This window comes from Sminthopsis crassicaudata, chromosome 1 (assembly GCF_048593235.1).
Source record: "Sminthopsis crassicaudata isolate SCR6 chromosome 1, ASM4859323v1, whole genome shotgun sequence".
NCBI lineage: Eukaryota > Metazoa > Chordata > Mammalia > Dasyuromorphia > Dasyuridae > Sminthopsis > Sminthopsis crassicaudata.
In genome coordinates, this window is record NC_133617.1 from 100,124,144 (window position 1) to 100,137,935 (window position 13,792).

At 38.4% G+C, this 13,792-nt stretch overlaps 1 protein-coding gene across 2 annotated transcripts in view; it reads left to right on the plus strand.

Moving 5' to 3' along the window:
• The first annotated feature begins 11,323 nt into the window (after positions 1 to 11,323).
• ADCY8 (adenylate cyclase 8) overlaps positions 11,324 to 13,792 on the plus strand; it is a 411,706-nt gene continuing 409,237 nt past the window's right edge. For both annotated transcript variants that reach the window (XM_074265464.1, XM_074265467.1), the window contains exon 1: positions 11,324 to 12,497. In XM_074265464.1, the coding sequence (XP_074121565.1) occupies positions 11,532 to 12,497 (966 nt within the window). In that variant the 5' untranslated portion in view covers positions 11,324 to 11,531. The remainder of the gene's footprint in view (positions 12,498 to 13,792) is intronic.

Sequence of the window (13,792 nt, forward strand, 5' to 3'; positions counted from 1 at the left end):
AAAGAAATCTAGACTTTAAGTTAAGATTCCTAGGTCCTAGATTTGATATTTATAGTTGTGTCTATGGACAAGAAACATAATCTCTCTAAATCTATGTTTCTTCATTTGTAAAGGAGGGACATTAATAATTGCATCACTGTAACTCTCCAGTTGTTAAGAGGAAAGCACTTTGTAAAAGCCATAAAGCAGCTCACAAATTAAATAAAATGGAATGGATGGATTGATGAATAAGTGAATGAACAAAAAGCCACTTGTTAAGTGCTTCTAGGGATAAAAAAGATTTTTAAAAAGACAGTCCTCCCAAGAAGTCATTCATCATAACAAAATATGATTTATGCCAAGGATGCCAAGATGGTACAATATTAGAAAAACAATAAACACAGTTAATTATATTAAAAATGAAAATATTCAAAACCAAAATGGTTTCAATAGATATAGGACTTTTGACAAAGTACCATACTCATTTATGCTAAGGAACAAAGATTTCTACAAAGTATAGATAGAGGAGAACTTTTAAAATCCTATAAAAAAGTATCTGTCTTAAAAAAATAACAAAAAACAAAACAAAAAAATATCATATTGTAATAAAGATATGCCAGAATCATTGCCAACAGTTACAGAAGTGAAGGAAGAATTCTGACTCTATCTACTGTCATTAAATATAATTAGAAATGCTATCAGTAGTAATAAAACAAGGAATAGAAATTAAAGGTATAAAATGTATAAAGAAAAGACAAAATGATTCTCATATGATGATAATGTGTATTATATATATGTTCCATATATATATAATATTAGATAATCCTAGGTAATCAACAACAATATTAACTGAGATTTTTACCTCTGAGAAGTAGAAAACTACAAAATAAGACTTCTAAAATCAACTATCTATCTGTGTAGTAATAACAAAATCTAAGATATTATAGAAAGGGAAATCTCACTCTAAATAACCAAAAATGTATTAAATGTCTTAAGAACAATCTACCTAAACACATAAAATACTTGTAGAGAGTCAATTGCATCTTACTATATTTTTACATTATTATATGTATTTTTGCATTATACATTATATATATTTAGATATATTATGTCTTTAAAGACATAAAGAAGAATGTAAATATAATAGTTGAATAATCAAAGAATAATCAGTAGTCATAATTATATAATGGCAATGTAATGAAAATTAAAATACTGCCAAAGTCAATTTATATTTTATCATATAAAATTATCATAGGGACACTTTATAGAATTTAATACATAATAGCAACTAATAAAGCAATAATTATTCATTTGGGAAAATATAAAGCTTACAATACTAAAATTCATTTGGGAATGAAGAGAGATCCAACTTTTATACCACAAACTGTCTTATAAAGTAGCAGTTATCAGAATTATTTGGTATTAAAACTAGACAGATTAATTAAGCAAACTAGACAAGGAAGAATCAAAAATAATGGAACCAAAAAAAAAAAAAAAAAGAAAAGAAAACATAAATCATTTAAAAAAGAACTCTCCATGTTATTTCTGTTTAAAAAAATGTTGGGAAAACTGGAAGTCTGATAAAAATTTAATTTTGACTAACACCTAGCTCTATATTCTACAACATATTCTAACTGGATGCAAGACAATATGAAATATGTCACAAAAGTGCCTGAAAGAGCAATTGCTCATATGTCTCTTGCAGCTATTTGTAGAAAATATATTCCTAAAGGGAAAAAAAGAGAAAAAAGCAATTTCAAAAGACAAAAAAATAAATTTGATCATATGAAGCTGGAAAACCTATGCATAAATAAAATTAATACCTCTAGATTAAAGGAAAAAAAACTGCAGAGCTGGGGCAGAGTAAATTATCTCATTTCCTTGAGAAGACTTAAATCAGTACTAAGTAGTAGTATACAGAGCACTATCCTTGAAATTAGGAGAACCTAAGATAAAATGTGTGACTATCACTTAGCCTTTCAGATTCAATTTCTTCATTTTTGAAGTAAGGGTAATAATAGCACCTACCTACCTTTTTATGCTGTAAGAAACAATTAACATGTTGAGTAAAGAGAAATATTGTAAGTTTTAATATAATCTGATGCAAACTAAAATAAGCAGATAAGAAAACAACATATACAATCATTACAACAGCGAAACCATAAAAATCAATCACATACACACAAAATCAAAAGTAAATGTTGCAAAATTATAAATAACAACTATGTTTGAAAGAAGAGGGTAGTGAAGATAACCCTAGTCAACCCTTTGTAGAAGTAAAGTTCAGCAAGTGTTATAAGCCTCGCTTATTTTTTCATCATTTTTTAAAATTTATATTGATCATTTCTGCTACTTTCCTCCTCTTCTCTCTCTCTCTCTCTCTCTCTCTCTCTCTCTCTCTCTCTCTCTCTCTCTCTCTCTCTCTCTCTCTCTCTCTCTCTTTCTCTCTCTTTCTGTTTTGTTGTCTTCAAACACTATTTGTTAAATGGAGGTTCAAGGAGTTGTAAGGATAAGTACACTTGGGTAAAATTGGTAATAAAAGTAATTATCTAGAAAACTTATTTTCAAAAAGTGACAACTCCTCCCTTAAGAATCTTATATTCAGTGGGTAAAAACATCACATATGTAAAAAGGTGACCCCCAAAGGGAATTTTGATCTGAAGAGGTGGAATTGGTTGGATAAAGAAGGGTTGAAGATAAGGTGGGTCAGGTGCTATAGTAAGTATGTAGTGAGAGGGTGGCCCAAGTACTTGACAAGATGGCATGTGAAGTTCAACTAGAATTTCTATTCATTTTATTTGTCAAAAATTCACTCCCTTTTAGGTCACCATAAACTTTGGTTAAGCAGAGTATATTGGAAACTCTTATTCTAATTAAGATTTTTTTTTCTGTTGCCACTTAAACAATTGTCTTTATTTTATCTGATTTGCAGAATCCAAGATGAAACCTTGGGGTTGTTCTGATGTCCATTTCTCTTAATATTAGTGATTCATGCAACAATTTTTATATCTTTGAGTTGGTTGGTTGTTGTCTTTTTTCCTAAAGAAACCAAAATGACATCACTGTGTTGGAGTCATGGTATAGTGTATCAGATCAAAATGTATTTAGAAAGCTCTACCACAGATTTAGTGCAATAATCCATATAAATATATTTGGGGTGAATTTCCTAAATTTGTGCATCTGGTGTTTTTTGAGCTACTTCAATTTGGTTTGTTCAATTAAGACAACTCTGAGATACTACTACACATCTCTCAAATTGCCTAAAATGACAGGAAAAAACAATGATGGATGTTGGAGGAGATGTGGGAAAACTGGGACACTGGTACATTGTTGGTGGAACTGAACGAATCCAATCATTCTGAAGAGCAATTTGGAACTATGCTCAAAAAGTTATCAAACTGTTCATACCCTTTGACCCAGCAGTGCTTATATTCCAAAGAAATCTTAAAAGAGGGAAAGAGACCTGTATGTACAAGAATGTTTGTGGCAGCCCTTTTCGTAGTGGCTAGAAATTGGAAATGGAATGGATGTCCATCAATTGGAGAATGGTTGGGTAAATTATGGCATATGAATGTTATGGAATATTATTGATTTGTAAGAAATGATCAACGGGATGATTTCAGAGAGTCCTGGAGAGACTTTCATGAACTGATGCTAAGTGAAATGAGCAGAATCAGATCATTGTACATGGGAACAACAAGACTATAAGATGATCATTTCTGATGGACATGGATCTATTTAATAATGAATTGACTCAGACCAGTTCTAAATGTACAGTGATGAAGAGAGGCATCTACACCCAGGGAGAGGACTGTGGGAACCTTATTCTGCTGGATTGTAATCTTTAAAATCTTCCTAAATCAATGCAAATGAAAGAAATTCAGTTTCCTGGCATGGCACTGGAACACTGTACAGATTGCATAGGCATTCAACAATTAGGTCAACGCAATTGCTCTGCAATCCTTACTCAGTAGACAGTGTAAAAATTCTTCTCTCCTTCTCTTCCTTCAGAGCTTTCAAAAACTGAGTTAGCTCTGACAATGTATATGTCAAATTCATTATGAATGTATGTATACTTTCTTTGGAAAATATACTGCCAAGGTAAGTGAACTTATTCAAAGCTTCTCTATTTGCTGAAATTGGTGGTTTTACATATGGCTAGTCTGATGCTGGCTAGCAGAACACCTGTGTTTTCATGGTAATAATTGTTAGACCAAAATTAACAGAAAATTGATCTATACTTTGTTGCATCTGAGTTTCAGAGACTGTATTGCGTGTACAATCAAATGGTAAAATGGTATTGTTATGCCTTTTCATTACTTAATTTTGATTTAAGTGAGACAGTTGCATGAAGTCATTGGCCTCCCTCTCTGTTACAAAATCATCCCAGTTCAGTGGCAGAACAGAGTCAAGATGACTGATGGTAGCTCAGGATGGACTGGATGATCTTTGTGTTTTTGATGTCTAACAAAGCTTTAAGTACTCCACAGCACCAGTTTCACCTGCATTTATGTCTTCATGGAACAAATTATTCCCATCTGCCATTCCACCAAGTGAAGTCTTCACATGCTTGGAATAGATACCCTTCTAACTCACTTTTGGGTTTGAGTTCTTAGTCACCCTAAGCCTAGTTTATTCAGTCTCCTGAAACAGTTTACTGCTGCACATGCTATAGCTTCTTGGAGCCAGGTGGCAGGTTAGTTGAATAGACACCAAAGGTAGAATCCTGAAATTCTAAAAAGGATTTGCCATCCTCACACTAGAGGTATCAGCCTTTCTTAAAGATGGTCTATACCACAAAATCCTTAAGTATGTCAAAGAATGGGAAACCAATGCACTCATCTCCAATTTAACTATAGTCCTTAACATTCAAACAAGAGATAGAGCAAACATATCCACAAAAAGGGACAAAGAAATGTATTTCTCATCATTATCCTTGGGTACCCAGGCTTGGATGGGTTCTCTAGAATGAATACATAAAATGGCAATCCACTAAACCAGCTCTAGAAGATTCTAGATCCTAATAAGAATGATCCAAGATGGTTAGTATCTTTGCTTTTTATGCAGTGGTAAGAAGGAGTTTGGAGCCTTTTACCCATGAAGCAATACAGAATCAAGAACATTTGAATGAATATATCTAACAAGGTTGATAGATTGTCCATTTGTTAGAATGTAAACTCCTTATGGTCAAGGATGATTTAAATTATATCCTCAGACTCTTGAATAGTGACTCATGTATAATAATCTTTTGATAAACTCTTTTAGAAAGAAGATATTGAATTTAGAGTTGTGTAATTCTTATTTCAAATTCCACTGTAGACACTTATTTGGCTGTGGGACCCTGACAAATCAGTGAGTCTTCCTGGACCTCAAATTCTCATCTGTAAAATGACAAGAGTGGAGGAGTTGGATTGTATGGCTTCTTAATTCTAAATTTATAATCTAAAATATTTGATTCATGCCCAACTATAAAAATGAGGAAGAACTTTAGAGCCTTGGCCTAAGGGGCCAAAAGTAGAACTAGTAGTTGTAAAGAGGATGATTTGGAGATGAAAAATCTTCCTAAAATTAAGTGTGCCTGAAAGTAGAACAAGTTACCTGGCAAGATACACTCTCCATCACTGAAAATCTTTGTGAAAAAGCTTAAAGACAGTTTTGTAGGGACAGTGCAACAGGAGGCTCTAATCTAATGTGGATTGGACTCTACCTGTGGTTCCCAGTCTTGCTTAGCAGGAAAGGCTCTTTGTAACTACTTAAAAAAAAAAGTCATTGCTATACTATTACAAATGACTGATTTTGTTTCTGTTTTAACAAAGAAACTTGCATTGTTTTCTGGAGCTAGGATTTCATCTATGTGGGGAGATAGGTGGGAAATTTCCTCTTTCAATATAGAAAAAAATATCTCTGAAATTTATTAATACAGAAAGTTGGGTAATGGTATTAAGAAGCATGATAGGAGAGTGGATAGAAAGCTATTATGGGAGGTAGGAAGGCTTGGGTTCAAGACCCAGGTTTAATCTGGCTCTCTAACTGTAGGTTTGTTGTTCAGTTGTTTTCTGTCCTTTCCTTCTCTATCTCATTTTACAGATGATAAAATGGTAAATAAGATTAAGTGAGTTGCCTAGGGTCACACAGTTAGTAAATGTCTAAGGCTAGATATCCATTTATAATACTTTACATGTTAAGCCTGTAATGTAAATACTGAAAGTATTTGCTTCCCTAAGCAGTTGTTCAGTCATTTTATGTTACATCCATATCTTTGTGACTCATTTGGTGTTTCCTTTACAAAGATACTGGAGTGGTTTGCCATTTTCTTCTTCAGAAACTAAAGCCTAAATTTTACTACAACAGGCTGGCACTTAGTAGATTCTTAATGCATGCTTGTTCAATTGATAAAAGAAACTGCCAAGAGGCAAATTTAAGTTGATATGAAAGGGACCAGAGCTCTTCCAAAGTATAATGGGATGTTTCTTTGGAGCTCTTCAAACATAAACTGAATTACCACTTGTTATAGGAGATTCTAGAAGGAATTATTTTCTGAGTCTTAGTAAGATTAGGTTACTACAAGATCCAATTATAGAATTCTGTGGAATATATGACAAATATCTACTATAAATTTATTAATACCAAATGTTTGTTGATTGATAGGTCAAATGCTTATTTTATACTTTATTTACAACAGCATCTGTATATATTTGAAAAAAATGTGTGTGTGTATATCTGTGGGTGTATAAACATATGCATGTATATCTGGAATCCTGCAACTGTCTGAAAATCTATCCTCACTGAAAATATCTTTCATCAATATAGGTTATCTGCTTCTCTTAAATTTATATTTTTAAGAGAGTTGCCTGGACATGCTAGGTGTTTAAAGAATTTGCCCTAGTTCACATGGCCCATGTTATGTGATGTGCAACTTGGCTAAGTCTTCCAGAGGCTAAATAAGCCTCCTAGTCAATGGATACACAATACATATTACCTATTTTGTCTATAGAAGGCAGGTTTGCAAAATGATTACACTGAGACATTTTATAAGACAATAGATACTATTTCACAGATTCTAGTCTGGAAATCTGATGGAAGATTGTTATATACATTTAGCTTTAAGGATCCCTGGGCTAGAGCGTTTCCCTACTTGATGATTCTGTTCATGAACTCTGATAACCAGTAAGTGAAACACAATTCTACCCTATTTGTATTATTTTAAAATCCAATATTTTAATCTACTATTGCAAAAGAGGAAGACTTCCAGGTTCATTTAAAGAGATAGTTCCTCCTCAATAATTTTTCACTGCCAAAAAATTCAAACTCTAAGATAATGAAATTACTTAAGTTTCTTTTTTCAGGTTGCTTTATTCATTCATCATTTTGTGCCTTTAAAAAAAAATCAGATGCAATATCAACTCATTAATTTGCATTCATTGTTTTTTATGCTTGAGAAATCAGATTGGGAAGCACTCTGGTTGGAAAAACATTTAAGTATGGCAAGTTTCATTTGAATTCAAACCTGTACTGTATTTGGGCTAAAAATACAGAGCCCTGAGGGAAGTTAATAAAAAAAAAAAAAATGAAGGGGCTGTTCCTTTGCCAACTTTGTAAATGTGCCTATTTAGAATACCTTTATTCTAGGTGGGGAGGAGTGAGGGAACATAGTAAAAACAGCTGGAGAAGTGAATCCATTTCTCTAGATGGACAAAGAATATTTAATAATAACAGATATTTCTCTACTTCCTCAAAATTTATCAACCATTCTTTCAGAACAACCCAGTAAGGATTACTTTTCTTTTTTTTCTGTAACACTTGCTCTGTCTAAATAAAGCAACAGGGAAATACTTAAGCCTCATTTTGAATAGATGAAAAAAATGGAGAAAGACAAAGCAATTTCCCTCCCCTCTTTAAATGCCCACCCATATTGTTTGTTTAAAGAACACGTCACAACTTCTTTGAGATATTTATAGTAACGATAATTGAAGTGGGCTTAGGGACACATTTTCTACAAAGACATTAGTGTTAAACATAATATTCTTTTATTTCCTGTGCAAATATTTGTAAATTTGTCTTATAGATAGAATTCAAATAGAAAAAAAAGTATTTAGGCAAAACTCTATCCTGATATTATTATGAACATTTTGGAAGCAGTGAAGTAACTCCATTAAATTTCCAATGGATTAGAATCAAAGCTGATTTCTTCAGTGTTTCAAGTAGGTTATCTAGCAAATCCTAGAAATCAGTTTAAGCAAGAGGAAAAAGTAGATATTTGCTCTTCTCTTTCCACATATTGCTTTTGTGATTTTTAATATGTTTATTGAGGGGTTTTTGCATTTATTTAGAAGTCAAGTCTTTTATTAGACTATAGTAAGTTCCATTAACTCCTCCAGATCAATGCTCTGTATACAGTGGGTATTTTATGAATTCCCAAGGCATGGGTACTCATAGGCTGAATTATTTCCAAGTTCCTTACACATCTGGTCTGAAATTCATTTAAAAGTATGTGCAAAGAAGCACGTACATAACACAGGAGAGACTAGAGGACAACTGTAGAATCTAAGAAGACTCTGTGTCCAATGTCATCAATTCTCTTTTCTCCAGGGCTGCAATGGAGGCGAATTGTTCCCTTAGGTGATGGGAAGATCGCTCCTTTTGGAGATGAAGTGGTCCTGATGAGGACAGTTAGATGGTTATTTTTGCCAAAAGGGTAGGGGGAAAGAAGCCTGAACCTGACGTCACTAGGCATCAGCTGACAGTGCAGTCCCTGGCACTTCTGGTCAGGCAGTGGAAGACAACAATTCGGGAAGTAGCAGCAATAACAGTGGCTGACGCCGCTTCAACTATCTCGGAATCTGGACCGCTGGCGCGCCCTCTGCAGCAACCAGAAATCTTTAGGATCTACCAAGCAGCCTGCTGGAGCGCGGGAAAACTGCATTCCAGTAGCCTCGGGCATTGGGATGGAGCTGGGATCACTGAGACTTTGATCCCGTTCTGGGAAACCTGGAAGAAACCAGCCGAAATGTTTTACCCGATTAAATTATGAGCTCTCAGCTAAGCTAATGTATCAGAGGGCTCCTTACCTGATCCCGAAGAGAGTTTTTTTCAATCTCCCCCCCCCCACCCTTACCGCACTCCATTTCTACTGAAATTCTGAATTAAATGAATAATTTGACGTCCAGAGACTGACAGTTTGATCCTTTCATTTTTAAGTGCAAGAATGGAACCCGTTTATGAACTGGAACACTTATGCAAGTCAAGGGGTTTGTTCCTTTGCCAAAGTTGTAAATGAGCCCATTTAGCATAAAGGCCTTGGGTGGGAGGGAGGGATGTGAATCAATTTCCCGAAAAGAGCAAGGAATATTTAACTTAACTCATTTCTCGACTGCTTTAAAATTCGTCTTCGACATATATGCATATACATATATATGCATATGTTATATGCATGTGTGTATGTATAAGTAAGTAGACACACAGAGAGTTGTCTAAAGCACTGCAAAGTTACTTGTCCAAGGGCACAGACAGTATGTGATAAAGGCAGACGACCTCAAGTTTCCCCAGGGGCTACATGACAAGTTTTTCAGCGGGATATTCTCCATTTGAAGTTAGGAAGTTATTTTCTGTTCTCAGTGGTCCCTATGAGAAACCTATGCGTTTGCATTTTCCAAGAATAGAGAAAAGGGAAGGTAAGGGCCAGAAGGTCAGGAAACTTTTGCTGAACTTTGAATCCTTCCCTCTCTCTGGGAAAAGGTCTAGGCTAAATTGGAGATCAACTAGAAACCTTGGGATTTTGCACCTTGTAGCCAGTAGCCACTGCGGACACTCAAAGTGGGGGCAAACATCAACCGCTCACTAGACAGAGTTGAGTTTTGAGCTCCTAGAGAAAACCTGTAGCCTTTGCTCATTGATCAATTTACCCCAGGGAAGTGAACTGTGGGTGCAGACATTACATTTCTCATTTTCCACTCAAGCTTCTGAGCTATCGAAAATAGATTTGGAAAGAATGTCCATCTTCCTTGAGACCTTGATTTATTTTTCCTATGAGTAACCCTTTTCCGTTCCTCTGTCGCTTTCAGGGAGCCGAAAATTTTCAATTCCCCCAGACCTCGTTAAATATTACGAACGATTGCATTTTCCCTTGAAATGTTCTTCTAAACTGGTTCATTTAGTGCCACATTTACTCCCTGGCGCTAGAGATATCCCTGCTGTTATCCTCTAGTTTCTTCCTTTTCTTCTCCCTATTACTTTCACCTTCTCCACCACCCAATCCTATATATACTGCATCCCCCTCTCAGTCTCTCAAAGCCACGGTATAGGCAGCTGGATTCTGGACAATACTAGTTTATTCTATTTTGGGCCAGTTTGTTTAGAAGACAGACACTTCTACCCTTGCCCTACGCCACTTCCCCCGCCTTTCTCTTTTTGCTCCTCCCTCTTTCCCTGCTTTCCCCTCCCAGCTTCTTTTTCTGTCTTAATGTATACAAGAGTACCAAGGAAAAGGAGATAGGATATATTGACTGAGTCCTCGAATCCGCAAGTGGAGTCCTTCGCTTCTCCTTATAAACGAGCCAGGGGCATGGGAACCTCCCTCATCTTCTCCACCCTCTTTACCCCCCACCTCCACCTCAGGAAACAAACAGCCAGACCTAATATTGCCCTAAACGCTCTAAACCTGAAAGAGGAGGGTAGGGAAAGGGACTGAGGAGAGACCAGCTGCAGACTTCCTCACACTAATTAACTGCTTTTTGATTTACTAAACCCAGTGCCCACCTCCCTTCGGATCCCTCCTGTGGGACACGCAGACACCCCCTCCCTTTACCTCCATCTTCCATACTCCTCCTCTCCCCTTCCCATCTGGTCAGCCCGGCTTCCCATCCCCACTGAATGGAGTTCTCTGATGTGCGGTGCCCCAGCGGCCGCTAGGAACTTCCCACCATCCACCGGACACCCCCAAAAGCCCCCATTTTTCAAAGGATGCAGCAGCGCCGTGGGCGGCTGGGAGACCACGGCTGCGGACAGACCAGGCTGGCGCACAGCAGAAGCAGCAGCTGCGGCGACGGCGGAGGCAGCGGTAGCATTCAGGTGCCGGGGTGGCGGCTCTCGAGGAGCAAAGGCTTCCCTACTGAGAAGAGCCCTGGAGGCAGTGCAGCGGAGAGCCCCGGCCTCTGCAAATAGCCGCGACCGCCTCGCGCCAAAGTGAGGCGGCTGAAGGAGGAGGAAAAGGAGGAAGAAGAAAGCCACAGTTCTTGGTGCAGGCGCGTACGGCGTGTTAAGCTAGGGGCTGCGTTCCTCCAGGTTCCCCTTACCCCCAGTTACTGGATCGTGATCGTCCTCGCTGGCGTCACCTTCCGAGGACGAAAGGACAGCGGTATGCTAGACTAGAGCTTTGGCGCCCTTTCTCAACTCCTCGGGTTTTTTTTTTTTTTTTTAAATTCGCTTTTCTTTCTTTCTTCCTTTCTTTTTTTTCTTTCTTTCTTTCTTTTTTTTTTAATATAAAGGAACTCCCACCCCCTAGGGCGCTCCACTACCTTCCCTTATCTTCGCCTAGCCTCCCAGGTCCAGGCGCAATGGAGTTATCAGATGTTCGCTGCTTAAGCAGCACGGAAGAACTCTACACCATTAACCCGACACCCCCGGCCAGCAGCGGCAGTGGGGGGAGCGTTAGCGGCGCCGGAGGTGGCTCACGACCCCAGAGGCTGCTGTGGCAAACCGCGGTGCGACACATTACGGAGCAGCGCTTCATCCATCAGAGCGGTGTATGCGGCGGGAACGGCAAAGCTAGCGACCCTGGCGGCCCCAACCACCACGCGCCCCACCTCCAGCAAGCTCCAGCCCTCCCCCTCTACCCTCTGGGCCAGCCCGGGCGTCTGGGCTCGGCCGGGAAGGGTGGTCATAACAACGGGGGTGGCCCCACCAAAGTCTTCCCGGAGCGTAGGGGCAGCAGCAGTGACCTGGGCTTCCTGCACCTCGACTGCGCTCCCAGCAACTCGGATTTCTTTCTCAATTGGGGTTACACCTACCGAGGGGTGATCTTCCCCACCCTGCGGAACTCCTTTAAGTCCCGGGACCTGGAGCGCCTCTATCAGCGCTATTTCCTGGGACAGCGGCGCAAGTCCGAGGTGGTCATGAACATCCTGGATGTGTTGACCAAACTGACCTTGCTCGTGCTCCACCTGACCCTGGCATCGGCCCCCATGGACCCCCTCAAGGGCATCCTTCTGGGCTTCTTTACAGGCATCGAGGTGGTCATCTGTGCTTTGGTGGTTGTAAGGAAGGACACCACTTCATACACGTATCTACAGTATAGTGGGCTGGTGACCTGGGTGGCCATGACGACTCAGATCCTGGCCGCCGGACTGGGCTACGGACTCCTAGGGGATGGGATTGGCTATGTGCTCTTCACTCTCTTCGCCACCTACAGCATGCTGCCGTTGCCCCTCACCTGGGCGATCCTTGCGGGGTTGGTCACATCTCTAGTGCAGATCATCCTGGAACTTATCATTCCCCGATTGGCAGTGAATTCCATCAACCAGGTACCTCTCCCTAGCTCTTTTCTACCTCAGGCTTCTGGGAACCCTCGTGGTTATTTATTACTGTATTCTTCACAGAGTGATGAAATGTTCACAATGACCTCTAAGATCATCCTTCTATCTCCAATTCTAGGCTTCTTTGAGTAAAGTGTATTTGACGGTTTACACAATAACACACACACACACACAAACACACACACACACACACAAACACACACACACACATACACACACATAACCCCCCCCCCCCACACACACACACACACACCTCCACCTTTGACTTATCTTTTGGTACTCTGGAAAGAGCAGAGGGGAGATGCCTTGATTCCTAATCTATACTAAGCACAATAGATATCATTAAGAAACTGAAGTAGTTGACTAGAACATCTTTAAGGGTCCTTCCAGGTCAAAAATCCTAAATGCAATATATTCAAGTGTGGACTGTGCAATCAGACGACCTTATTCAGATACTGATTTTACTAATTATGTGTGTGTGATCTTAATTCAATTCTTTCTGGCCTCAATTTCTTCATCTGTAAAATAAAGACATTGGGTCCCTTTCAGTTCTGAGTTTATGAACTCAGTTTCACTTCACTTTTATTTCTGATGTCTTTCTTCCAAATTCTCATATTCTCCATACTCCTCTCCATGTCCTACCTCCTTTACACTATGTTCTAACCGAGAAATACTTTCTGAGAATTTCTGGACTGTGAAGAAGTTTAAATAAAGTAATAACAGTAGTATTTTACATGTGTATAGCATATATTTTCATATTTATTCACCTATGCTGAGTGAAGTAGAATCCTTTGAATATAAAAGGTGGGAGGGAAGGAAACAGAAGAATTAGTGTTTCCTGGGAGGGGAAGTTTATCTCAGTAATTTGAAACATTCAGGCAAAAAGGGGATCTTCTACATGTCTCCATTCATTCCTCTTCTAGCACAGGATTTCTTCAGAATATCTGAGCTAGGGATGAAATTTATCATTGCATTTGTATATGGAACTAATAGTGAGTTTTCCCCACTTTATTCAACTAACCCTAATAAATAGAATGATATCCCAACTATTCCTTTGCCTTATACCACATTTATAATTGAAGAATGTGGGGAAGAGGGGGAAGGGTCCCAAAGTCAAGGAATACCTCTATTATATTTTTATTAGAATATTGTTTCTTTTTCATTCCCCCTTACAACTTTTAAAAGTTCATGTTTGTGGTAATTTGGCTTTATAGTATTTTGCATGGTTCTAGTGAACAGACACAGACAAATGCTAAACATAAGATTCATTCAGTTGAACTGAA